General features: G+C 35.7%; 1 protein-coding gene across 3 annotated transcripts in view; it reads left to right on the top strand.

Moving 5' to 3' along the window:
- The window catches only part of TOGARAM1 (TOG array regulator of axonemal microtubules 1), a 68,476-nt gene extending 50,593 nt beyond the window's left edge, over nucleotides 1–17,883 (top strand). For 2 of the 3 annotated variants that reach the window (XM_019751713.3, XM_019751712.3), the window contains 9 exons: nucleotides 4,021–4,126; nucleotides 4,417–4,652; nucleotides 5,063–5,221; nucleotides 8,009–8,135; nucleotides 9,378–9,496; nucleotides 11,693–11,882; nucleotides 13,823–14,042; nucleotides 16,050–16,136; nucleotides 16,730–17,883. In XM_019751713.3, coding sequence (XP_019607272.3) covers nucleotides 4,021–4,126; nucleotides 4,417–4,652; nucleotides 5,063–5,221; nucleotides 8,009–8,135; nucleotides 9,378–9,496; nucleotides 11,693–11,882; nucleotides 13,823–14,042; nucleotides 16,050–16,136; nucleotides 16,730–16,983 — 1,498 coding nt within the window. In that variant the 3' untranslated portion in view covers nucleotides 16,984–17,883. Of the gene's footprint in view, nucleotides 1–4,020; nucleotides 4,127–4,416; nucleotides 4,653–5,062; nucleotides 5,222–8,008; nucleotides 8,136–9,377; nucleotides 9,497–11,692; nucleotides 11,883–13,822; nucleotides 14,043–16,049; nucleotides 16,137–16,729 lie in introns of those variants that run through there. The other variant, XM_074328185.2, reaches the window with a different exon arrangement.
- The last annotated feature ends 6,854 nt before the right edge of the window (nucleotides 17,884–24,737 follow it).

Raw genomic sequence — 24,737 nt, 5'->3', positions numbered from 1 at the left:
AAATGATATAGATGAGACAATTAGACAAGGACATTATGACTATAGTTATAATTCTAATCTATGTGCTAAAGAAGCTAGAAGAAAGATGTGAACAGAGAATCAGTGAGCTGTAGGACAGCTTGCAAAATCCCTTTTGCCGTATAATTTAATATGATTGAGGGAAGAGATATCCCATCATATGCACCCTCAAGGCAAGGGTATTATACAGGCATGTTCACCAGGGGGGCAAGATTTGTGAGTACCATTTTAAAAATTACATGCCATCAGGAATAAAGAAGGTCATTTTATAATAAAGGGTAATTAATCAAAAGGACATAGCAATCCTGAACATTTATTTACCATATAACAGAGCTTCAGAATACATTAAGCAAAAACTGGTAGACCTGGAAGTAGAAATAAACAAATCCGCAGTTATTGTTAGAACTTCAACAACCATCTTCTCATTAGTTGCTAGAACTAGTAGAAAGAACATCAGTAAGGATACAGAAGACTTGAACACTATTGAGCAACTTGACGTAATTGACATTTATAGAATACTCCACCTGAAACAATAGAATTTGCATTGTTTTCAAGTCCACAAGGAACATTTATCAAGAAAGAGCATATTCTTTCAGGGCCGGCCGATGGCTCAGGTGGTTGGAGCTCCGTGCTCCTAACGCCAAAAGCTGCCAGTTCAATTCCCACATGGGCCAGTGGGCTTTCAATCACTAGGGTGCCGGTTCGACTCCGCAACTCCTCGAGTCCCGCAAGGCACCTTGAGCTGAGCTGCCGCTGAGCTCCCATGGCTCAGTTGGTTGGAGCACATCCTCTCAACCACAAGGTTGTCGGTTCGACTCCTGCAAGGGATGGTGGACTGCGCCCCCCTGCAACTAACAACGGCAACTGGACCTGGAGCTGAGCTGCACCCTCCACAACTACGACTGAAAGGACAACTTGACTTGGAAAAAGTCCTGGAAGTACACACTGTTCCCCAATAGTCCTGTTCCCCTTCTCCAGTAAAAAATGTTAAAAAAAAAAAAAAAGAGAGACCATACTCTAGAACATGAAACAAGTAATTTAAAAGGGTTCAGATTATACAAGTTTTGTTCTCTGACTACAGTAGAATTAAATTAGTTAGGAATTAAGAATGAAACATATAAAAATTTGTGGGATGTAGCTAGTAAATTACTGTAACATCTCTATTAGAAAAGAAGAAAAGTTTTATGTCAATGACCTCAGCTTTCACCTTAAACTAGAGACAGAAAAGCCAATGAAGCCCAAAATAAGCAAAGAAAGAAAATAATAAAGATCGAGTGGAAATCAACAAAATAGAAAATAGAAGCAGTGAAATTTTTCTTTGAAAAAATCAATTAAAGCAAAAGTGTGTTCTTGGAAAAGATCAGTAAAATTGATAAACCTCTAGTTAGATGTATCAAGAGAGAAGAAACAAATGACCGCATCAGGAATGAAAGAAGGAACATCATTACTGATCATACAGCTATTAAACAAATAATAAAAGAATGTGATAAACAGCTTTATGCCCATAAATTTGACAACTTAGTGAAATGGACAAATTCCTTGAAGTACACAAACTACCAAAACTCACTCAAAAAGAAATAAATAATCTGTATAACCCAATGTCATTAAGGAAATTGAATTTGAGTTTAAAACTTTCTCATAAAGAAAATTGCAGGCTGGGATGGTTTTACTAGTGAATTACACCAAACATTTACAGAAGAAATCAATTTTACACACACCCCTAGAACGTTGAAGAGGCTGGAGTACTTCCCATCTCATTCTTCTAGTCCACTTTTATTCTGATACCAAAACCATACAAAGACAAGAAAAGTAAACTGCAGAATGATATCCAGTATATCTCATGAACATAGATGCAAAAATACTTAAAACAATGTATTTCCCCTTCTCCAAATCCCAATCTCCTTCTCTGTCAGTATTCACCAGTTTAGTTAATAGCCCTCCATGGACATTTTGTTGTTCATACTAAGTAAGTGTTGACCTTTTCTCATTTTTTCACATTCTATCAGTTTCTCTATTTTCAAAACATACTCTGCACCCAATTACTTACTGCATTCTCTGCTGCTGATCTTCTAATCTAAGTCACAATTACTTGTCACTTGGCTATAGTGGTGTCATCACCAGTTTCTATGCATTCATTATTTCCAGTGTATGAGTACAACAGCCAGAGTGATGCTGTTAAAACATAAATCAGATGATGGGATTCCCCCATGCAAAACCCTCCAGTGGCTTGCTCCCTAATACACTAGAAAAAAACAATTTTTTAAAACTTACTGTAGCTTACAGGGTCCTTCATTCTGTAGCTTCACCCCCTACCATGCTCTGCCTTATTTATTCACTTTAGTCTCCTGGCTGTTTCCTGAACCCAAGCTCATTTCCTACTTCAAGATCTTTGTACTTCATTCTTTGAACACTTTCCCGATGACTTTCTCTCTCCGTTCCTTCAGATACCTGTCAAATGTGTCTAACTTGCCTCAGAAAAGCCTTCCTTCCTGACCCTCACTAAAATAGTGTTCTTCCCCCCATCCTCTTATGCTGCTTTATTTTTAATATCCCGTATTGCTACCTGACCTTGTGTTTTATTTTCTTGTCATTGTAAGATCCATGAGGACAGATGTTTTCTTTTTCAGATGAATGTTTCACATAAACTGAAAAGAATCTGCATTCTGCTGTTGTTGGTTATAGTGTTCTATAAGTGTTAAGTAGTTAAAGTTTGTTGATAGTGATTGATAGTGTTAAGTTTTCCATCTCCTCACTGATTTCCTGTCTATTCTATCAATTGCTGTGGAAGGGCTTTTGAATCTCCAACTGTAATGGAAGATTTGTTAAGTTGATTATTTTTGTTGCTTGTTTCCTTACATTTAGCATTTAGATTTTATGGATTCTGGCTTTCATATTTCTGACCTGAAGTCTTCTGCAATTATTATCTTTGTTCCTCTGTATGTAATGCCTTTATTTTGTCCTATGGCTACCTCTAAGAATATCCCTTTAACACTCTTCTTTGCAATTTGATTATGATGTTCCATGTTGTGGTTTTTTTGTGGTTATCCTGTTTGGGGTTTGTTCTTGGATCTGAAAGTTTATAGTTTTGATCAAATTTGGAAAAATTTCAGTCACTATTTCTTCATTTCTTTTTATACCTCCCTGTCTCTTGACTCTACTTTCTATTTACTTTTATGTGCATTGAATCGGATTATTTCTGCATCTAAACTGTAACTGTAAACTATTTTATGCTTACCCAAAAAATGAAAATTTTGAGCCAGCTAATTGTTAAATAGGTTTACTCTTACCACTTTGGCATCTTAGGTCTTTTCTGTTTTCCATAACTATTCAGAGGATTTAAATGCTTAAAAAAATAACCACCATTAATACTACCAACTAAGGAAACTCAGCTCACATTTTTCAAACCCACAATATGAAAACCATCAAGTTTGAAATGTTATATCTAAATCCCACTTGAATCCACCCTCTTGGGTACATTAGTATACGCGTACCCTTCCTCTGGCTCATTACGTTAGATAATGAAAAAGAAATGTAAGTTACAGAAGTTACAGATCCACCAGGTGGTGGTTTTCTGTTCTTGGATTATATATTCACCAACAATGTAACAGGTGGTTACGTTTCTCCTTCCATTTTTGTTTTACTTCTTCCTTTACCTTTTGTTTGCCATTCATTTCCCTCTGTTCTCTAGAAAGAATATGGCATTCTTACTAGGGGAAAAATTATGTTCCTTTTTATTTATAAAGGAACTTAGTTTGTTTATTTACAAAGGAACTTAGTTTGTCCATAGTGCTTTGGGCTCTTAAAAGATCTTTTGAATAATGAAAGAGCACTATTAGAACAACTGAAACTTTACATATTTTTTATTTGAGATTCCTACATGATAACGGAAAATAGTCAAGGTCTCCTCATTGGCAATATTTCATACACACAAAAGAAGACATCCTATTCCAGTTGAGCTCTATTTTAATAAAATTTTTTTTCATTGTTTTCTTTTTCCTATAGGGAGAAGAAAATTGAGGGACTGAATTTTATTAGATGCTTAGCTGCTTTTCATTCTGAAATATTGAACACAAAGTTGCATGAAACAAATTTTGCAGTAGTTCAAGAGGTAAACTTATTTTGAGCTGAGCTAAGAATTGTTTGAATAACAAAGACTAAATATGCCACATTTATTTGACCTTTAAAGAAACCAAACTAAATGATATGAGTAGACTTATATGTAAATAACTTATACCGTACTTTGCAATACTTAAAAAAATTATTAAATATTGATATTTAAGACACAGATAATACATATTAAAACATGTTACCTTAACAGTAAATTTGGTTTCAAAGTCATTATTACTGGTTTTCTTTCAGAATATCAGCAAAATGTACATTTTGGACATTTTTTTTTAGGTGAAAAATTTACGCTCTGGAGTTTCTCGCGCTGCTGTGGTGTGTTTAAGTGATCTTTTCACTTATCTGAAAAAGAGCATGGATCAAGAACTAGATACTACAGTAAAGGTTTTGTTACATAAGGCAGGAGAATCAAATACATTTATAAGAGAAGATGTTGACAAAGCGTTGAGAGCTATGGTCAACAACGTAACTCCTGCACGTGCAGTTGTTTCTCTTATCAATGGAGGACAAAGGTAATGTTCAGAATAGTATTGATATGTCCTTAAACTAGAAATGCAGCTCTTTGTAATCTGGGGTGTACAACAAACAAGCAGATCTCAGTATTATCTCAATTGAAAAACATTTATTTAAATAATTTGTGTGTGATTAAGTGCTGAGTGTACAAAGAATAATATTGTTATTCTAATCATGTTACCTGCATTGATAGATCTGGAACTAAATAAATGTTAGTGATGGACGTTTTTGGGGGGAGGTTGTTTTTAACTTCTTAGTGAGGAGTAGCCAAAGCAAATAATTTGTCATTTTAACTTTCATGGGTGATGAAGTTTCCGAGTAGTTTAATCATTTAACTAACTTTAAAGGTATATCTTTGGAAAATTGTTCGTGCATCAGCTTTGTTTTAATTGACCATGTTTCCTTATAGCCATTTACACATTGCAGTAAGAAGATGTACAGCCCAGCACTTATCAGATGTGGTGGAATTTATGGAACCAGAGCGTATTTTATCTGGAGCAAAAGATTTAGCTGACCGTATATTACCAGCCGCCGCTAAGTTCACTCAGGACAGCTCACAAGAAACCAGGTGAATAGCTGCTAATAATATATGCTGAATCTCTCAGTATAAGGACTTAAAAGAAAGAAATGAAGGTTTGAAAAGAATGAACATTTTTCTAAATGGATAAGTGGGATCCCCAGGGATTGGTGCTGGAGGACGGTCTTATTTAACCAGTTTGTAAGTGATCCTGAGGGAGTGCACAGGGCATTCTCCAGACTTACAGATGGCACCACTTACTTCCGGGAAGTGAGATGCCATGTCACAGGGAGGGCCTGCATGCAAACGGCACAAGACTGTGTGAGTGGGCAAAAAATGGCAGAAGAACTTCATTGTGGGCAAATGTAAGGCAGTGAGTTTAGGGGAAAATGATACATTTTTCAACCAGTCAGGTAAAATCAAGGAAATAGGTGCACATGAAAAAATGGATAGCAAAATGAAGAGCATATATCTGCTGAAGCATGAGATATCTGCACTTAGAAAACTCCATGAATTTCTGACTCCTGTCTGTGCTTGAAGAACATTTTTATGAAGATTAAGAACATTCCGAGAAAGATGACAAAATAAGATGTGGATGGTACAATAGCTGTGGTGACAGAAATATTGGATGTAGTCAGAAGTCTAGGTTCAATTCCTAGCCCCATTCACTGTTTGCCCTTAAGCAAGTTACTCAGCCTCTGTTAGTCTGATTCCTTGTCTATAAAATCAGGAAGGTTGGACTGGGTGATTGATAACGTTCCACACAAAATCTAAACGATTAAGGCAGTTTTATGTGAAGTTAGATTAAAAGGGGAGAGGGAGAACCCTGAGTTCATAGAGACTAAAGTAAGAAGGATATCAAATTTTTAACATTTTAAGACAAAGATGCCCCTTACTTTAATTTAGGTAACGAGTTAATCTTGTGAAGTCATTATACCAAAAGCTAATATAGATGGTAAGTGTGTTCATTTTTTATTGCTGTGTGACATTACCACAAATAGAGTGGTTTAAGGCAACACAGATTTTGGTTTTTAGCTTTTTGTTTTGGTGGGTTTTTTTTTGTTTGTTTGTTTCTTAGAAGTCTGGCATGGCCCAACTGGCTTCTACTTAGGGTCTCACAGGGTGGAAATCAAGGTGATGACAGTTCTAGACCCTTATCTAGAGGCTCTGTAGAAGAATCTGCTGACAAACTCATTCAGGTTGTTGGCCAAATCTAGTTCTTTGTGGTTATAGGACTGAGATCCCCATTTCCTTGCTGACTGTCAGCAAGGGTCCTCTTTCAGCTCCGAAGGCCACTGAATTTCTTGTCAGGCAGCCCCCTCCAACTTCAAGCCAGCCAACAGCACGTCAAATTCTCCTCGTACTTAGAATCTCTCCGGCTTCCTTGCCTGCTACCAGCCATAGAAAGCTCTTTGCTTTTATGGGCTCATGTGACTAGGTGAGATCCAGATAATTTCCCTGTCTTAAAGTCCGCTGTACCATATAACATAACATAATGCTGGAAGAGCAGGACATCTTTGAGGAACTATTTTAGAAATTCCGCACACCACACTAATGTTCAAAACAACTTAGTAGGGTTGGAGCGTAATATGAGTAGAATGGTTAGGAAGAAGAAAAGATTCATAATGGTGGTTTTGTGTCTTAACCTTTCCTTAATGGCATAGTATCTCATAATCCATTTGTCACTTCTTAGATTTTTATTTGTAGTTTTAAAATTATAAAATGGTTACAACTTTCCAGTTTTGATATTTGTCCCATTTTGTGTCCCTATTGCTTGCTTGCTTGTTTGTTTTGGCCATTCCCATATCATTAGGGCCTCTAGTAAGCCTATATCCTTAACATTCTGAGCCAAAAATTAGAATCATCTTTGAAACTATAACTGATTAGGAGCTACCTGTCTGGGTATAGACATTATTCTGGTTGTGAGGCGAGAAAAAGTAATTTTTGTTTGCTGATATTATCTCCCTTTTTGTAATTTCATTATATTTGAGAGTCTGGTTGATACAGGTGATACTGAGATCATCCTATACCCCTCCTTCTCAAAAGCCTTGCCTTCTCTGTTCTAGTCCCGTATACATATTCTAAGTTGTAGGCAAAAAGATAACTGTAATTTGTTTTAGGGCCAAGCCTCCCTGAAGAATAATAATATTGTATTGTTAAGAGATACTATAAGATCACTCTATCCAAAAATATCTCCAATGTACACTTCCATGATATCGAAGGTTCTACCATTAGAATGATATCCTGGTTTAAGGTATTATCCTGAAAGAATTCTTTTAAAATTCATAGAACATTAAAATCCTAGTTTGCAGAGCATTACATATTCATTAATATACCAACCACAATTTATCAACTAACTTTAGGTGTATTTAGGTAGCAGAGAATAGGTTTTTGAAGAATTGGAACCCAGGTAAGTTGTCGCTAGGAAAAAAGAGATAGGTCAGAAAGACAGAACCTAAGGAAGGTCAACTCAGGCCTAAACAGCTGGCCAGCAGATAAGCAGCAAAAGGTCACTGGGCAGGGAGCCCAGGACTCCCATAAGACTTCTCCTAACTTGCAATTCCGCCAAGTGCCAGCCTTGATACAAACCTTAGGGTGAAAAATAGAATCAAAGCTTTTGGCTTTTCATCTGATACATAGCTATAGTATTTTTAAAAGGTGGCTGGCAAGAGAATGCTATACTCTCTAGTCCAATTAGTGTAACTAAATTTCAGTACTTACTTAAAATAGGGATGGTAATCTTGATGTTGATAGGTTTTTTTCTGTTGAAAAGTAAGGACAAAAACTGAGCTTGTTAAAATATGTAAAATTATTTACATATTTCTCAAATATCTATAGGTATTATGGTCGAAAGATGCTTTTTCTAATGATGTGTCATCCTAACTTTGATAAAATGCTTGAAAAGTGTGTCCCATCTAAAGATTTGCCATATATTAAGGAATCTGTTAAAAGTTTACGGCAAAAGGTATGTGGAAAGAGTTTATTTTATAAACAACTTTCAAAGCAGAGTTTGTCCAGGAAGGTAAAGGAGAGAATGATTACTTCTTCGATTATTTCTGTTAACTGTTTAGAATGTATCTACAGTGGCATTTCAGCAACTGTATTACTAAGTAGACATTCCCAGTGTCAGTCAATGTTTATTGAACAGAAACCTGATATTTGGTAGAATGTAGTGTGGCTTATTGGAGTTATGAGACTTGGGTTTGAATCACAACTCTGAGAATTAGCAATTACGTATGTATAATTTTAGGCACATCATTTCTTTAACCAGAATTTTTATTTTTATAAAATGAGGATAGTGATGCTCGTCATGCTAGGTGCCTGCTTTATTTACCTCTCATGTCCCACTATTCAAGCTCCCACCACACTGCAGAGCACTGATAGGGAGCTCCTTGAGGGGAAGCCCCAGGTCTTACTTATCCTGGTAGATAATGGGATTCAGAAATGTCTGTGAAACCAGTGACTGAGGGAATACCAAGTGAAATAAAACATGACATTGTCTTATAAAAAAGTGCTCCATTTACATATTATTTTTTGCAAAAAATATGTTTAGTAATATAAAATTTTTCTACATTAGTTTATGTTATTCTCTGATAATATGATAATTTGTTATTCTTCTCTGATTAATTTATGAAAGGATATTTCAAAGGTGTATGGTAAATACACATTTCAGAACATTTTTTTCTGCCTATTGATGCTAAAGATTTTAGCTTAATTCCTATAGAACTTATTAAAGTAAGCATGCAAAAAATATCTTACTTAAATGAGGCAGATTATATTTGTGAATCATTTCAAGTATCAGGGAAAAAAAGGTTTTAAATAGTTCTTATCGAAATGTTTAATCTCACACTGGTGTTCCATAGGAATTCATTGTTTATGTAATATATGCATATTTTCTATATCAATTTTAAGCTTTAAGAAGAGTAGTTATAAAATATAGCATATTAATTTTTAAAATGTTAAACACTTTTACCAAGCCAATATCATTTCCTATTAATTGGTCACATATTTTGTTAATTTACTACTATTCACAAGGTATTCTGTATACCTGATGCCCTTTAATGCATAAGCATAGCAGATTAATAAAATACTTTCAATCTTAAAAATGATCAATAATGGTTTCTATTAAAATTACATTTTATGCGTTATTTCACTTTACTAGTTTTAAGACTTTTATTACACTGTCTTTCTTTATATTTACTTATAGGGCTTGGGAGATTTACCACTAGATACTCCTTCGGCAAAAGGAAGACGATCTCATACTGGTGGTGTTGGAAATACTAGGTCATCATCTGTTTCTAGAGATGTTTTCAATTCAGCCGAAAGGTAGGTTCATTTGATAGTTCACATCATTAGAGAAATTATTCCCTGGTGGTGGTAGTCTCATTTGGATGTTTTCATGAGGTATCTCAGGGGTATTTGTCAAAATTTAACGGAGTTGTAAAAGTTGTTGAGGACTTAGAAAGTGTGAGGTAATTAGATTTAATAAGGCAATTATACACTCACAGCAACTGGCTTTTACGTGTGTTAAACGTTAGTAAAGCTTTAGTGTTATTGAACTTGTCGATATTAGACCTGTGTTAGACAATTCTGATTTTTTAAAAATGTATAGCCTTTACTTTTTCCCCTTGATTATACAAGTAATACATAATTATGGTTAAGAAAAAAAAACTTTAGAAAATACAAACATTAAAAGAATTTAACCAATTACCTATAATACCGCCAACCAGTAAAAAAACTACTTTAAAAATTTTTACAAATGTAATTGTATATGCAGTTGCCTCTCCTGTTTAAGCTCTAGCAACATTTTAATAATTTGATTGTATAACTTAAAAAAATCTTTCACAAGTATTATGATCTCTGGTATATTTTTAAGTATATTTTAAACATGGTTTTAAAATTGCCTGAGTAAATACATAAGTATATTTTATATTTTCTGTATTTGTACATCTTTGAAATATTTTATAAACTAAAACAGTAAATTTTACAAAAGAAAAATTCATGTGACAGTATATGCTTTGGGGACCTTGCTATTCAAAGTACAGTCCACAGAACAGCCACATTGGCATCACCTAGGAGCTTATTAGAAATGCAAAACCTCGTACTCCTCCAGGCCTAAGTCAGAACCTGCCATTTTCCCACATTAAGATACAACCACGGGCGGCCAGTTGGCTCAGTCGTTAGAGCACAGCGCTCATAACACCAAGGTCGCTGGTTGGATTCCCACATGGGCCAGTGAGCTGCGCCCTCCACACTATATTGAAGACAACGCCTTGACCTAGAGCTGATGAGTCCTGGAAAAACACACTGTTCCCCAATATTACCCCCCGCCTCTCCTCCCCAAAAAAGGAAAGAGATATAACCACTTAAGAACTTGGAACAGATATTTCGGTCAAAAATCTTTTTTCGCATCCAACAAAAAATGCTTTTCTAACACGTGTTGAGAGTATACTGTGTTTCAGGCTTTTTCTAAATACTTTACTAGCCAGTTACGTATTTTATAGATGTCTCTCAATTTCGGTTTATCTGATATTTTTTCACAGTTTGTTTCGATTATGCATTTTTGACAAGAATACGACAAAAATGATGTTGTGTCCTTCTCAGTGCATCGTTTCACGAAGTGGATGATGTTGTTATGTCTTATTACTGAAAATCTTAACCTTGATCACTAGGTGAAAGTGGTTTCTACTGGGTTTCTTCACTACAAAGTTACTATTTTTCCCTTTGTAAATAATAGATATCTTGGCATACTTTGAAATATTCTATTTTTCATCATATATTTGCACACTAATTTTAGCAACCATTCATAGAGCTTGCCTACAGCAATTATTGTGGTTTTTTTAATCTAATGGTGATCTATTATTTCCCTTATCCATTCTACATTTATTGAATTTTTCTGGAAAGAAAAACTGCCACTTTTCCCCCACGTATTTATTTATTCAAATGTTTATTTATTATTGTGGATAAATGATTTTTATTTTATTCTGTGCGTTATACTCATAGTTTACTGTGCCTAAATTATTTGAGCAAGCAATGTGGTTTATCCTGAAGTCCTGCTTTCCTTTTGGGAGTGGGGGACTGTGGTACTTCCTAGGCAGAGGACCAGCCATAACCAGGTCCCAGTAAAAACCCTGGGCACTAACTATCTTATAAGCTTCATTGCTAGACAACATTTCACATGTGTTGTCACAATTTGTTGCTAAAGGCATTAAGTTTGTACTGTGCGACTCCACTGGGAAAGGACCCATGGAAGCTTACATCTAGTTTCCACCAGACTTGGACCCAGGCACCTTCTCCCTATGCAGATTTTGCTTTGTATCCTTCTGCTGTAATACATCTTAGCCATAAGTAAAACTACATGCTGAACCCTGTGAGTCCTGCTAGCAAATCACCCACGCAGGTCTTGTGGCTATAGATTACATCATTTTGTGAATTTTTTAAAAAGTGAATGTATAATGAGGATTATCATATTTTTAATAGGAAAGTAATCATGAAATTAAATTTACCTCTTTTTTACTTTAGCGAGGTAACTGAAATTCGTGAAGTCAACAGAAAATCAGTTCCCCGTAATTCCCTAGAAAGTGCTGAGTACGTTAAAGTCATAACCGGTTTATTGAATGCAAAGGACTTTCGTGACCGAATTAGTGGGATTAAGCAGCTTTTATCAGATACTGAAAACAGTCAAGAGCTTGTTGTTGGGAACATTGTGAAGGTAAGGACAGGTCAAAATTAAATTTCCTTTTCAGTCAATCGCTAATAAAGTTTATTAGTATAAAAAGTTGCCCTAAATCTTACTTGTTTTTTTTGTTTGTTTTGTTTTTAATTTTTATGGGGAATATTGGGAAACAGTGTGCTTCTCCAGGACCCACCAGCCCCATGCCAAGTTGTTGTTTTCAATCTAGTTGTGTGGGGGGGATGCAGCTCACTGGCCCATGTTGGACTCCAACCCCCTACTTTAGGGTTATGAGCACTGCGCTCTAAAAACTGAACCAGTCGGCCGCCCCTTAGTATTTTGTATATATAATTTTAAGTTGTTAAAATAAACAGTGAAAAGAATGGATTGCTTAGGTTTTGCTTTTTAAAAAACACGGTAGAACAATTCAAAGTAATTGGAAAAAAATAAAAGGGCGGCTGGTTAGCTCAGTTGGTTAGAGCACGGTGCTCTTAACAAGGTTGCCGGTTCGATCCCCACATGGGCCACTGTGAGCTGCGCTCTCCACAACTAGATTGAAACAACTATATGACTTGGAGCTGATGGGTCCTGGGAAAACACACATAAAATAAATTTTAAAAGTTTAAAAAAATATGTAAGAAAATAACTGCTTATTTGTATGAATCCTCTCACTAGATGGTAACTCCTTGAAAGATCTTGAAACCTGGCATTCAGTAAATATATGTTGAGTGAATCGATAAATGTTTTAAAAAGCAGAGGATTTAAGAGACTTGGTAGTACTTCAGAATATATATTAAAAATTTTCATATGTAGGATAGACATCTAAATATACTAATTTATATATCTACCTTTAGGAAAACAAGAAGTAATAGAGAGATAATAATAAATGTTAGTGGTATTAGAGCATAGACTATTTATGCTTCACTACTGTTTAGTTTAGTTAATTCTGTTAGTAATTTATTAAATTCTATTTAAAATTTGTATTATGTACATTAAACTTGGCAAACATACTAAAACTACTCTTTTATTTCCAGTGGTGATGTCTTTTAATATTCAGAAGAAAAGTACCACATTACCATCTAATAGGAACCAGAAAGTTACATTTTCTGAAATCTGTTGAATAAATCTCTTGGGAAGATTATTCTTAACATGAAAATATTATATACCGTGTTTCCCCGAAAATAAGACCTATCCGGACAATCAGCTCTAATGCGTCTTTTGGAGCAAAAATTAATGTAAGACCACGTATTATATTGTATTATATTATACCAGGTCTTATATTAATTTTTGCTCCGAAAGACGCATTAGAGCTGATTGTCCAGCTAGGTCTTATTTTTGGGGAAACACAGTATATCAGGAATTACTAGTTAATAGTCTCAGCCTGAGAGAATAGCTTTTCGCTCACCTGACATGACTTAAGAATTGCTTAGCCTTCAACTTTATTATATGTTTTATTTATGAAAGTTAAGAATTCTGAAGAGCAAGGAATAATTGTTAATTAAGAGGTAATAATAAAAAACTTAACTCTAAAATTGCATCTAAAATTCTCATAAGAAACCTAAACTGAAATCTCTACAGTAAAACTTACATGTCTACTTCTGCTACAAATAAAAATGGGAACTTTTCTTAAGTTCTTAGAGTTAGCTAAGCTAACCTGCACTTTCCAGAAAACGGCATTTTTATCACAGTTATAGTAAGTCATCTGCCTACTGAGTCAAATTTCTCAACCTTAATTTATTAGGATGTCTTTTGGGATGATTTTTGAAGCCTTCTCTTTTCAGTGTAAGAAAATTCAACACTTAGGTTTGTCATCCAAATTCTTATAAAGTTTCCATTTTCTAAATTCAGGTTAAGTAAAGTGTGTGTGTGTGTGTTTAAACAGTATACCAAAGGAGAAATACTATGAAATGCCAAAGAGAATTTAAATGTAATTGCTATAAACAGTATTTCATTTTAAATAATTTACCACTTACTTTCAGATTTTTGATGCTTTTAAATCTCGACTTCATGATTCCAATAGTAAAGTAAATCTGGTGGCTTTAGAAACAATGCACAAAATGATTCCTTTGCTTAGAGACAACTTATCTCCTATAATCAACATGCTAATTCCAGCAATAGTAGATAACAATCTGAATTCCAAGAATCCAGGCATCTATGCTGCTGCCACAAACGTTATTCAGGCACTGAGTCAGCATGTAGGTAAGAAATCTTACTTTGGAATCCAGTTTCTTTGACTTGACTTCTGTACTTTCTGATTCTACGTATTTTTAATAATGCTGAAATCCTAGCTATTCAATTTTTGTCATTTAATATCATAAATTTTTTCATTTCATTAGTAGCATTTTTATTTACTTTTAGTGATTAAGTGTTACCCCATTAAATTGACTTTCTCTTCCCTTATTTTTGACTTTTCAGTTTGTTTTTTTCTACCTCAGCCTGACATCTCACAAAATTAACTCAAAATGGATCATAGGTTTGAATGAAAAAGTTAACTGTAAAACTTAGAAGATCACATAGGAGAAAATCCTCAGGATCTTAGGGCTTGGTGAAGAGTTGCTAACATGACACTAAAAGCATAATCCATAAAAGTCGATAAATTGGACTTCATCAAAAACATTTGCTGTGCAAAAGACCCTATTAAGTGGATAAAGTGGCAAACTACAGATTAGGACAGAATACTTACAAACCACATATGTGACAAAGAACTCATATATAGAATATATAAAGAAGTCTCAAAACTCAGCATTAAAAAAAAACAATCCAATTAGAAAATGGACAAAAAAACATGAAGAAACATTTTACCGAAGAGGATTTATGGATGGCAAATAAAGACATAAAAAGATGTTCGGAATGCCTAGTTACTAGGGAAATGCAAATGCAAATTAAGTCTATCATCACTACAAAAGTATCTTCCTCTGTTAGGGCTGCTAAACAAACTACACAGACAGGATGGCTTCACTTCAAAACAACAAACATTTATTTCTCATGGTTCTGGAGGCTGGGAAGTCCAAGACCAAGATGCTGGCAGATTCAGTGTCTGGTGAGGGCCCACTTCCTGGTTCTTTGTTGGCCATCTCACATGGAGAAGGGGCAAGGGAGCTCTCTGGGGCCCTTTTCTAAGGAAGGGCACTAACCCCATTCATGATGGCTCTACCTTCGTGGCTTACTCACCTCCCAAATGCACCACCTCCTAATACTGTCTGTCACGTTGGAGATTGGGTTTCAACATATGAATTTGGTGAGAAACACAGATGTTCAGTCTGTAGCAAGTACTATAACAGCTAAAACTTAAAACAGTGACAACAGCAAATGCTAACAAGGTTACAGAGAAACTAGATCTTTCATACATTACTGGACAATGTAAATAAAATGGTATGGCCACTTTAGAAAGTAGTTTGGCAGTTTCTTTAAAAATTAAACATGTACTTACCATATAACCCATCAATTGCATTACTAGGCATTCATCCCAGAGAAATGAAAACTTCTGTCCATGCAAAAACCTGTACACGATGGTTAATAGCAGCTTTATGTGTAATAGCCAACAACTGGAACAACCTAATTGTAATTCAGTGGGTTAGTGGTGAAACAAACTGATACTGATCCATACCATAGAATACTACTTAGTAATAAAAAGGAATGAACTGTTGACACACAGCACAATTTGGATTGACCTGAAGGGCATTATGCTGAGTGAAAAAAGCCAATCCCAAAAGGTCATGTGCTATAGGATTCCATTTGTATAATCTCAGAGTGACAAAATTACACAGATAGAAATCGGTTTAGTAGTTGTCAGGGTTTAGGTGCAGTTAAGAGAGTCTGCATGTGACTAAAGAGGTAGCACTAGGGAGATCTTTGTGGTGATGGAATAGAAAAATTAGTAAAGGTAAAAACTACCCCCCAAAAAGCAATTCTTTTTTTCTGTTTTTTTATTTTTATTTTTATAAACTTCTGTAGTATTTAGAATAAGATGCCTAGGAGGTAGGCAATTCTTTTTTTATATACCTTATGATAGCTCTAATATTCTGATGTATTTTTATTTCTCATTTGCTATAAAGTTTTATAGAGAATTTTAAATAAGTAAGTAGATTAAAAAATCTTTTTAACACATTTGCAATCATTTGCATATTTTTTCCTTTCAATGCTATGCAATGGAAAATAACAGCTCTCATAACTCTTTAAACATGTCTCTCTGTTCTTTTTGTTTAGACAATTACTTACTTCTACAGCCATTTTGCACAAAAGCGCAGTTTTTAAATGGAAAAGCAAAACAGGATATGACTGAAAAGCTTGCTGGTAAATATTTTTAAATTGTTATTTCTAAAGAAGTGTTTTGTTAATTAAAGATAAACTGATGGGTATTAAATTTTATTTTTAGGATAGCTACCAAATTTAGTATCATTATCTATGAAGTAGAAATAAATTATATAATGATCCACAATAGGATCTTTTAAGACTTTTACACTAAAAATTGTCTTCAAAAGAATTTTATCCTTTTTTTCCCCCAGTGTTTAGTCTTCCTGTTAGTAGAAATAAACAGGTTAAATAAAAAGAATTAAAATCAAATACTAGTGTTCATAGAAAACTTCTGTTTCAAATTATGTGTTTGATAAAAGGTCTATGGATCAAAAATGTATAAATTTTTAATTACTTGCATTTGGAAAACATTGAGATGAATTTGGGGTTTGATTCCTGTCTTTACTATTTTTGCCTGAACTAATCATCATATATGGTATTCTAATAGGTTATGATCCCAATCTTTGGGAGGAAAATTTCTGACCTACTTTTTTTAAGATGCCTAGTATAATATATATTTTGTATGCTTTTTGATTAGCACAATTTGAATTTATGTTTTTAAAACCCTCAATGTTTACCATATTGTGTTTCAGATATTGTTATGGAACTCTATCAAAGGAAGCCCCATGCCACTGAACAGAAAGTGTTGGTTGTTTTATGGCATCTCTTAGGCAACATGACAAATAGTGGCTCTCTGCCTGGAGCCGGAGGAAATATACGAACAGCCACAGCTAAATTGTCAAAAGCACTTTTTGCACACATGGGCCAGAATCTGTTAAATCAGGCTGCATCTCAACCACCACATATCAAAAAGAGTTTAGAGGAATTGCTCGATATGACAATTTGAAATGAATTATGAACCTTTCATGAAATATAATATGATGAACAAAACTGTTTACATGGTGACAAATGGAACTTTTTTGAAGTTACATTTTCAGTGCCTGCACTTTTCATTCAGTAAATTACGTCAATGGCTATTTTTATTCGCAGCCTATGAGTACACATCTGTCCTATATCAACCCTACCCCTTGTACCCATCACACAAAAACCTAAAATAATTAACACAACCTAATATTCTTGAAGTCGGAGGCACGTGGAATGAGTCCAATTTTAATATTTTTGAGAAAAGTCCTGCTCATTTGCACTATCCTATATAGAAACCGCAATTTGTTGCCCTATGTGTACAATTAGATTTGTAATTAAAAATACACTTTTTATTATGTAATCATGTTTTGCTATGTCTCATTACTCAGTCTTACTTTATGAAATGGAAGAAAAGTCAATGAACTATGTTATCACAAAGTTTTGTGTGCTGTTTGTTTGTGAAAAACATGTATTTCTCAAATCAGTCTGCTAATATGATTGTGCAGTATTAGCTTGCTTTTGCTGTTTTGTATTCATGTAATATATTTGCTTACCACTTGGGTTTAATCATCTACATAATTGTGAAATTTAACAAGTTATAATAAAGCATGATGACCAAAGTTTTAGGAAACATTTAAACATTTTAAATGCACGTTTAAGAAAACGTGTTGAATGTAACTTCCCTATTTTTTGTGCAAACACTAAATTTTATTTCTATATGCCCTGACAATTATAAAGGTGTTATTTTGCTGCCCAGTTGTGTAATTCTCAAAAATAGTGCCAGGTATTCTATAGCTTTTCTTAGAATTCTTGGGCTACAAAGTACTGTATGCATCCTTAAAAAGAAAAGGAATGTTATAAAATAAAAGGATTTATTTCTGTAGATGTGTGAGAGGTGTCCTATTTTTCCAATTTCCATATATGTTAAAATGGAAAAAAATATATAGTATTGACCGATCACTTTTACTTGATATACTTGGTATAATATTGACCTATCTCTATTGAACTATGTGTTACATAGTTCTAGCTTTACAGGAAAGTAGCGGTGTGACCTATGCAAGTCACTTGCCAGATCTAGTCCTCAGTTTTCTCATGTCTAAAATGTGAGGGCTGGGCTAGATGATTTTTAAGGTCTCATCTTACTCTAAAATTCCATGATTCTATGTTGTAGTTTATATAGTGTATTAGAATTGTGGACTATTTGCATTCTTTTTCACTTCTTTCATCACTGACCAGTTTTTTGGATGCTTTTTAAATGTATTTGGCTGCTTTTTAAATTGCAAGTCTTTGTATATAATCTGCAATTTCTGAGAAAAAACAAAAACGTTTTTAATGCCATTAGAAACTAAACTGAAAGAAGAATAAAGACTGGGTTACTTCTTCTATTTATATGCACTGTTTTATAGTTACATACAGACTTTTAAAATACTTTATCTTTTCTCTTAAGTGTATTTTATTGTGTTCCTATAGTTTAGGTCTGAAGTTGGCAAACTTTTTCTGTAAAGGATCAGAAAGTAAATATTTTTAGCTTTTTAAGCCACAGATTATGTCATATTCTTTGTTTTTTGGTTTGTTTGTCTTTTTTTTTTTACAACCCTTTAAAAATGTGAAAAACATTCTTAGCTCAGGTCAAACAAAAAGAGGCCTCAGGCATAGTTTGCCAATACCTGGTTTAGACTCTTTAACTTCAGTAGTAAATCTGAAATTCTCATGAAATTTTGCTTCAACACTTTACAATATGCAACTTTGAAACCATAGTTTAAAGATTCCAAGTTTTATTAATATTAATTTTGACCACTGACCTTGTGTCGTTGGAATGTTCCTACTAAGTTTATATTGATTGATTGTTGGATAAGGTAAATTTAAATTTCAAAGGCAGAAGAAGACCATTACTTTATGGATAAGCTTACTTACCTCTTATTTTAAATAGATGTAGTTTGAGTTTTGCATTGGAAAAAGCACACTAAATATAATCACTGCTAGAAGGTGCAGACTTCACATAATCTGTGTGCTTTATCATAAAGAAAACAGCCATGGTGTAACAGAGTCCCAAGCCTTAAAGATTTTCTCTGTTTTAGTAACTTCTTAATATTGAGCACTCAGATGTCTAGCATTCTGTTATCAAGAACCGTTATCTATCAACCCAGAAGTCAAGAAAGAATAGGAGACTGATCACTGAGTGATTGAAAGAACTAAAGAAAATGCGAAGGCCTGAGTAAACTGGAATAAAGGATGTTCTTTTCACAAGCAGTGATATTTATAAAAGTCTAACCCCACTAACACTGCGACTAAAAATAAGAGAAAAATATTTTAATGGACTGTTTACCCAGTTGAATTCATATCATTTAGTCATTAAAATGTGAAATACTTGAATCATAGGACAATGTTCATAATGTTAAAGAGCCTAACTATAAAGTAAGTACAGTGTCTCTATCAAATATATATGTACAGAGGGGCCGGGCCGACGGCTCAGGTGGTTGGAGCACCGTGCCCCTAACTCCGAAGGCTGCTGGTTCGATTCCCACATGGGCTAGTGGGCTCTCAACCACAAGGTTGCCCATTTCAACTCCTCGACTCCTGCAAGGGATGGTGGGCTGTGCCCCTGCAACTAACAATGGCAACTGGACCTGGGGCTGAACTGCGCCCTCCACAACTAAGACTGAAAGGACAACAATTTGAAGCTGAATGACACCCTCCACAACTAAGATTGAAAGGACAACAATTTGACGTGGAAAAAGTCCTGTAAGTACACACTGTTCCCCAATAAAGTCCTGTTCTCCTCCCCCCCCAAAAAAAATAAAATATATATATATATATATATGTGTGTGTGTATATATATATATATATATATATATATATATATATGAAATTTAAATAAGTGACGGTAATCTGAAGAGAATCAGAAAATAAAGGTAATGTGAAGAGAAAAAATATGGCAAATGAGAGAAACAGTAGTAAATATTGGAAAGTGCTAGGAGAGCTAGACAGTGATGAGTAGAAGGGAAATGAGTGAAGAAAGCAAGCTATTATAAAGGTAAAAAACATAAGACTTTAATTCAAAAAGCGTGAATTTGGAACCCAGTTTTATTATTACCTGCCAAACCTTACATATATTCTGGAGTTGTTGTAAGGTCTAAAATTAAAATGGGATTATGTATAAGAAAACATTTGTAGGGCCGGCCCAGTGGCTCAGGTGGTTGGAGCTCTGTGCTAACTCCGAAGGCTGCCGGTTTGATTCCCACATGGGCCAGTGGGCTCTCAACCACAAGGCTGCCAGTTCAACTCCTCGACTCCCGCAAGGGATGGTGGGCTGCGCCCCCTGCAACTAGCAACAGCAACTGCTGAGCTGCGCCCTCCATAGCTAAGACAGAAAGGACAACTTGAAGCTGAACGGCACCCTCCACAACTAAGATTGAAAGGACAACGACTTGACTTGGAAAAAGTCCTGGAAGTATACACTGTTTCCCAATAAAGTCCTGTTCCCTTTCCCCAATAAAATCTTTTTAAAAAAAATTTTAAACTTCGAATTCTCTTGGAAAGGTAACATTACTTTGCAGCAAATGAAGATGAAGAAAAATGAACAGAAACCCTATAGAAATCTTTAGTGCTAGGATAAGCTAAGCCTACTTATTTCATTGCTAGTTAGCTGGCTGAATATGTCAAGTGAAGGCAAAATCAAGCGCTGTAGTATTATGAATGATTTATAGTCTGTGTACTGTAAAGGAGAACTTAATTCATATTTAAACTCTTCTCTGGGCAGAACAGGACAAGCAGAAACTTAAAGGCATTAAAGTAAATTGCAGATTTAGCAAAGTAGTGATTTTATATATATATATATATATATATATATATATATATATATATATATATATACTGAAACATGGAGTTTGTGAGATATTACATAAAATGAAGACTGATCTGGTGGTACACCAAATTATGACCAATCTTGAATGACTTTTTTTCCACCACTATGCCTGAAACAGTACCTTGGCCTATACCAGGTGCTAACCAAATAGTACTTGAATAAAATGGTAAATGATATAGAAGTTTGAGATTTATTCTGGAGACAGGAAGCAATGTTTTCAAGATTGAAAGTGGTGTGTTTAAAATAACCAATAGCATAGGGATAGTTGTATACCAAAGAGATGCTGGGTTGTTTGCGCAGACCGTTCTGTGTTGTATGTGACACTCATTATGGGCTATAATCAGGGAGACTAATTGTATTTAGTGATATAAATAAAATGTTTTCTTTTTTGATAAAAAAGAAAAAAAACAAAGGATATAGGCAAGGAAATCAATTTGGAAGCACTGATCCAGAGCCCACCCATGGCAAATGGATTTCATTAAACGTTCCAGCCTAAAGGATTGATAATAGCTGCCTGTGCTATGTATTGAAAAAGATTGTTAGGTTACATCAAGTTTCGATAGGAAGGAGTGTAGTGATCTATCTCGGGCTCGGCCAGCCTCTCTATATATTATAGTAAAGGTCTAAACTATATTGGAAGCAGTCGGAGAAGAATGGATCTGAAAGGTATTCTGGTGATAGGACTGAACTGAATTGGTGACACACTTAGATTTGGAAGACAAAGGAGTCAACATTTAATGATGCTTGTAACACTAGTGAGTTTCTCCACTGAGGCTTTGCTTTTTTTATTTAGGAAAGAAGGCCCTTCGTATGCACTTCTACCTACATCTCTTTGGCCGTGCTCAGATTCAAAGGAGGCTGAGAAATTATTTAATTCCTAGTCTCAATAGCAGAGGAAGATAATAGGGAAGGTAGCAGGAATGGATGAGTGATCGAACCTATAACCTGTTAGATGCTAAAGCACCCACTCTGTCTGATGAACCACAATGGCATTCTATGCCGCCAGGAATTGACATTAGTTTAGAACCAGTGTCCAATAAATTCTCAAAAGTCAGCACATTCTTCCCAGTGTGAAGTTACCTTGATAAGTATCCAAAAGTCTCTTTGGAGGGATAGTGTTATAGAACAGGAACACTTCATCCACTCGGTGCTAGCAGAGCCAAATACTTAACACTGAGAATTGCAGTGGAGAAATATTGGCTATTTTATTAAGAATGGCGTCATGCAGGAGAAGAGGAGGCTGTTGCTCAAAAGCCCACACACCCTGATGGCTTGTAGGTTACAGATTATACAAGGCAAAGTCAAGACACTGCAGATTAGGGGTCTGGGGTCATGTTGGGAGCTGATTGGTCGTAGGTGAGGTAAGGGTAATGAATCATTTCGTCAGGTCTTGGGGACAGCTCTCAGGTCTTTTCCGGAGTCCCTCTGTTCAGTCTCATGGGAAAGTGGCCAGGGGGCTGTTCCACCTTAGGGCTCAAGAGCTGAAACATAGGTTGAGGTTACTGATTATCCCGGGAAAGTAAAGGCTAGGTCTCTGAGGAGCAGAGAGAGGGATATGATTTCTAAAGCTAGGATTTAAAAGCAAATGTAATCAAAGTCATAAGGACCCTCAGTTTTAATAGGAAGATTATTCATAGTGATATTACTGTAGAATCCTCTTTTAGAGTTATTTGCCCTCAAGGGGTCCTGGGAACTGTTGTGTTGTTGAAATTAACCCCTGATGGTTCGCAAAAGGTGAAAAGAATTCACGGACTCAGCCTGAAATGAGGAGAGCAAGGAAGTAAGTTTATTCATGAAGACAGAAGCCGGCCTAGATGTTGCCAAGGCAAAGGACTGCACCTAACTTTAGGTTAGCTTTTTCTTATACAGGAAAGTGTAGGCAAATTTCCTTATGGCAGGAGATGTGACATATAGACTGAGGTCATTTGATTGACATATGTTAGTTATATAACTAGTTTCTTCTGCACATGCTCTTACCCAGAATGCATATAGAAAAACCCACAGGAGGCCAAGCCTTAATGTTCATACCATTCTAATTACATTGTAATTAGGCTAGAGTTCAATTAATGGGCAGGTTTTGGCAGTTTGCACATGTGTGAAAAACCAGTTAAAACCAGTTGGGTCTTCTCTCCTCTTTTTATGAGGGTTTAGCCATCCTAGATTTATTTCTAGACAACGAGCCTGGTGGTTCTTGGGGAGGGGATGCAGGCCTGGGCAGTCCCCCTTCAAGTTCACTTTTATTAACCCTTTTCTGCCTCATCAGGAACTAGGTTAGAGATTGTGATTCTCTTCACCAGTCTACAGGGGTTTTAAAAACATAAAACAACTAAGACTTCAGCATTTTACCCATCTATTTTCGTCCCAGGATCAGTTAGATATTGCTAGATATCCCTGCTGGTCAGACGATTCAATTACCACAAGGCCCTGCTCCGTGTTATCCTAAATATGCCTCTTTGCCTCTGACAGTTGAGTTCTCTGCCATCTAGGAATCTGTATCACCATGGAAATCATGGCACCTATATCAACTGTAGCATCTCCAGCCAAAGAGAACAAGCACTACAGTATTTTTTAAAGATGCTGACTTCCCTTCACCTGTGTATTTCTTTTTGGGGGGGCTGGGGGGTGGGAAGGGGAACAGGACTTTATTGGGGAACAGTGTGTACTTCCAGAACTTTTTTCCAAGTCAAGTTGTTGTCCTTTCAGTCTTAGTTGTGTAGGGCGCAGCTCAGCTCCAGGTCCAGTTGCCAGTTGTGAGTCGAACCGGCAACCTTGTGTTTGAGAGGACGTGCTCCAACCAACTGAGCCATCCAGGAGTTCAGCGGCAGCTCAGCTCAAGGTGCCATGTTCAATCTTAGTTGCAGGGGGCGGAGCCCACCATCCTTTGTGGGACTCAAGGAATTGAACTGGCAACCTTGTGGTTGAGAGCCCACTGGCCCATGTGGGAATCTAACCATCGAACCAGCAGCCTTCGGAGTCAGGAACATGGAGCTCTAACCACCTGAGCCACCGGGCTGGCCCACCTATGTATTTCTTAAATTCTTGGTGAAGGGAATGTACCCGGCACTCTAAAGATACATAGTTACAGGTGAGTTACACTAAATACAGGAGTCTAAATGTTTCTAACTAATACAATAGGCACCATAATTTAGTGATGAATTCATAATGTAAATGAACAAATTCCATTTCTGAGAGTAAATATACTGTGTAAATTAAGTGAGCCATGTGGTGTTTTATGCACTTTTTCATTGCATGTTATATTCTGAAGAGAGAAACAGGAAATGTGTACTGAAGAGGCCAGAAAGAAGTTGGCTTAACACTGAGTATGACAAGAAGCTTTTTGCTCTTTTAATAGTCAAGGTCCCATAAGGAAATACATGGCATATCAACATTAGGGTAATTTGAGAAGTGGTTAATAAGGGACTATTTACAATTCAGGCTTTATTTAGGGAAACCTGGAGCCTGGAAGAGGAAAGTGATATGGAGAGAGTCACCTTAATCAGAGCTGAGACCCCACGTGGAGAGAGCTGGGGGAATAAATATTCTGACCTCACTCCTCTCTACCATTCTGCCAGGACTCTGTGGGTCAGACCCAAGGAAAAGGGGATGTAATTCATGAAGGTCAATCTCTGGAAAATAGAGTGCGGAGAAGGATGGATAGTTGATCTGGAGAGGCAAATGGAAGAAATTCATTACCTTAATAAGTAACACCTTTCCTCATCTGTCTGATCTCTGTCCTGTTTCTGAGATCACATGACTTTAGAACTCACCACCCCTAAAACTATAGTATTTGGTATGTCTTTTTTTTCTTCCCAAAGCTTATAATTGTGATATACAATTTTTTAGAAGCCAACTAAGGCTAACTCGATTTAAAA

The sequence above is a fragment of the Rhinolophus sinicus genome, chromosome 3 (assembly GCF_057876585.1).
Source record: "Rhinolophus sinicus isolate RSI-liver-muscle chromosome 3, RSI-T2T, whole genome shotgun sequence".
NCBI classification, from domain to species: domain Eukaryota; kingdom Metazoa; phylum Chordata; class Mammalia; order Chiroptera; family Rhinolophidae; genus Rhinolophus; species Rhinolophus sinicus.
The sequence above is the reverse complement of the archived record's forward strand: the minus strand, read 5'-3'. Positions and strand labels throughout refer to the sequence as shown.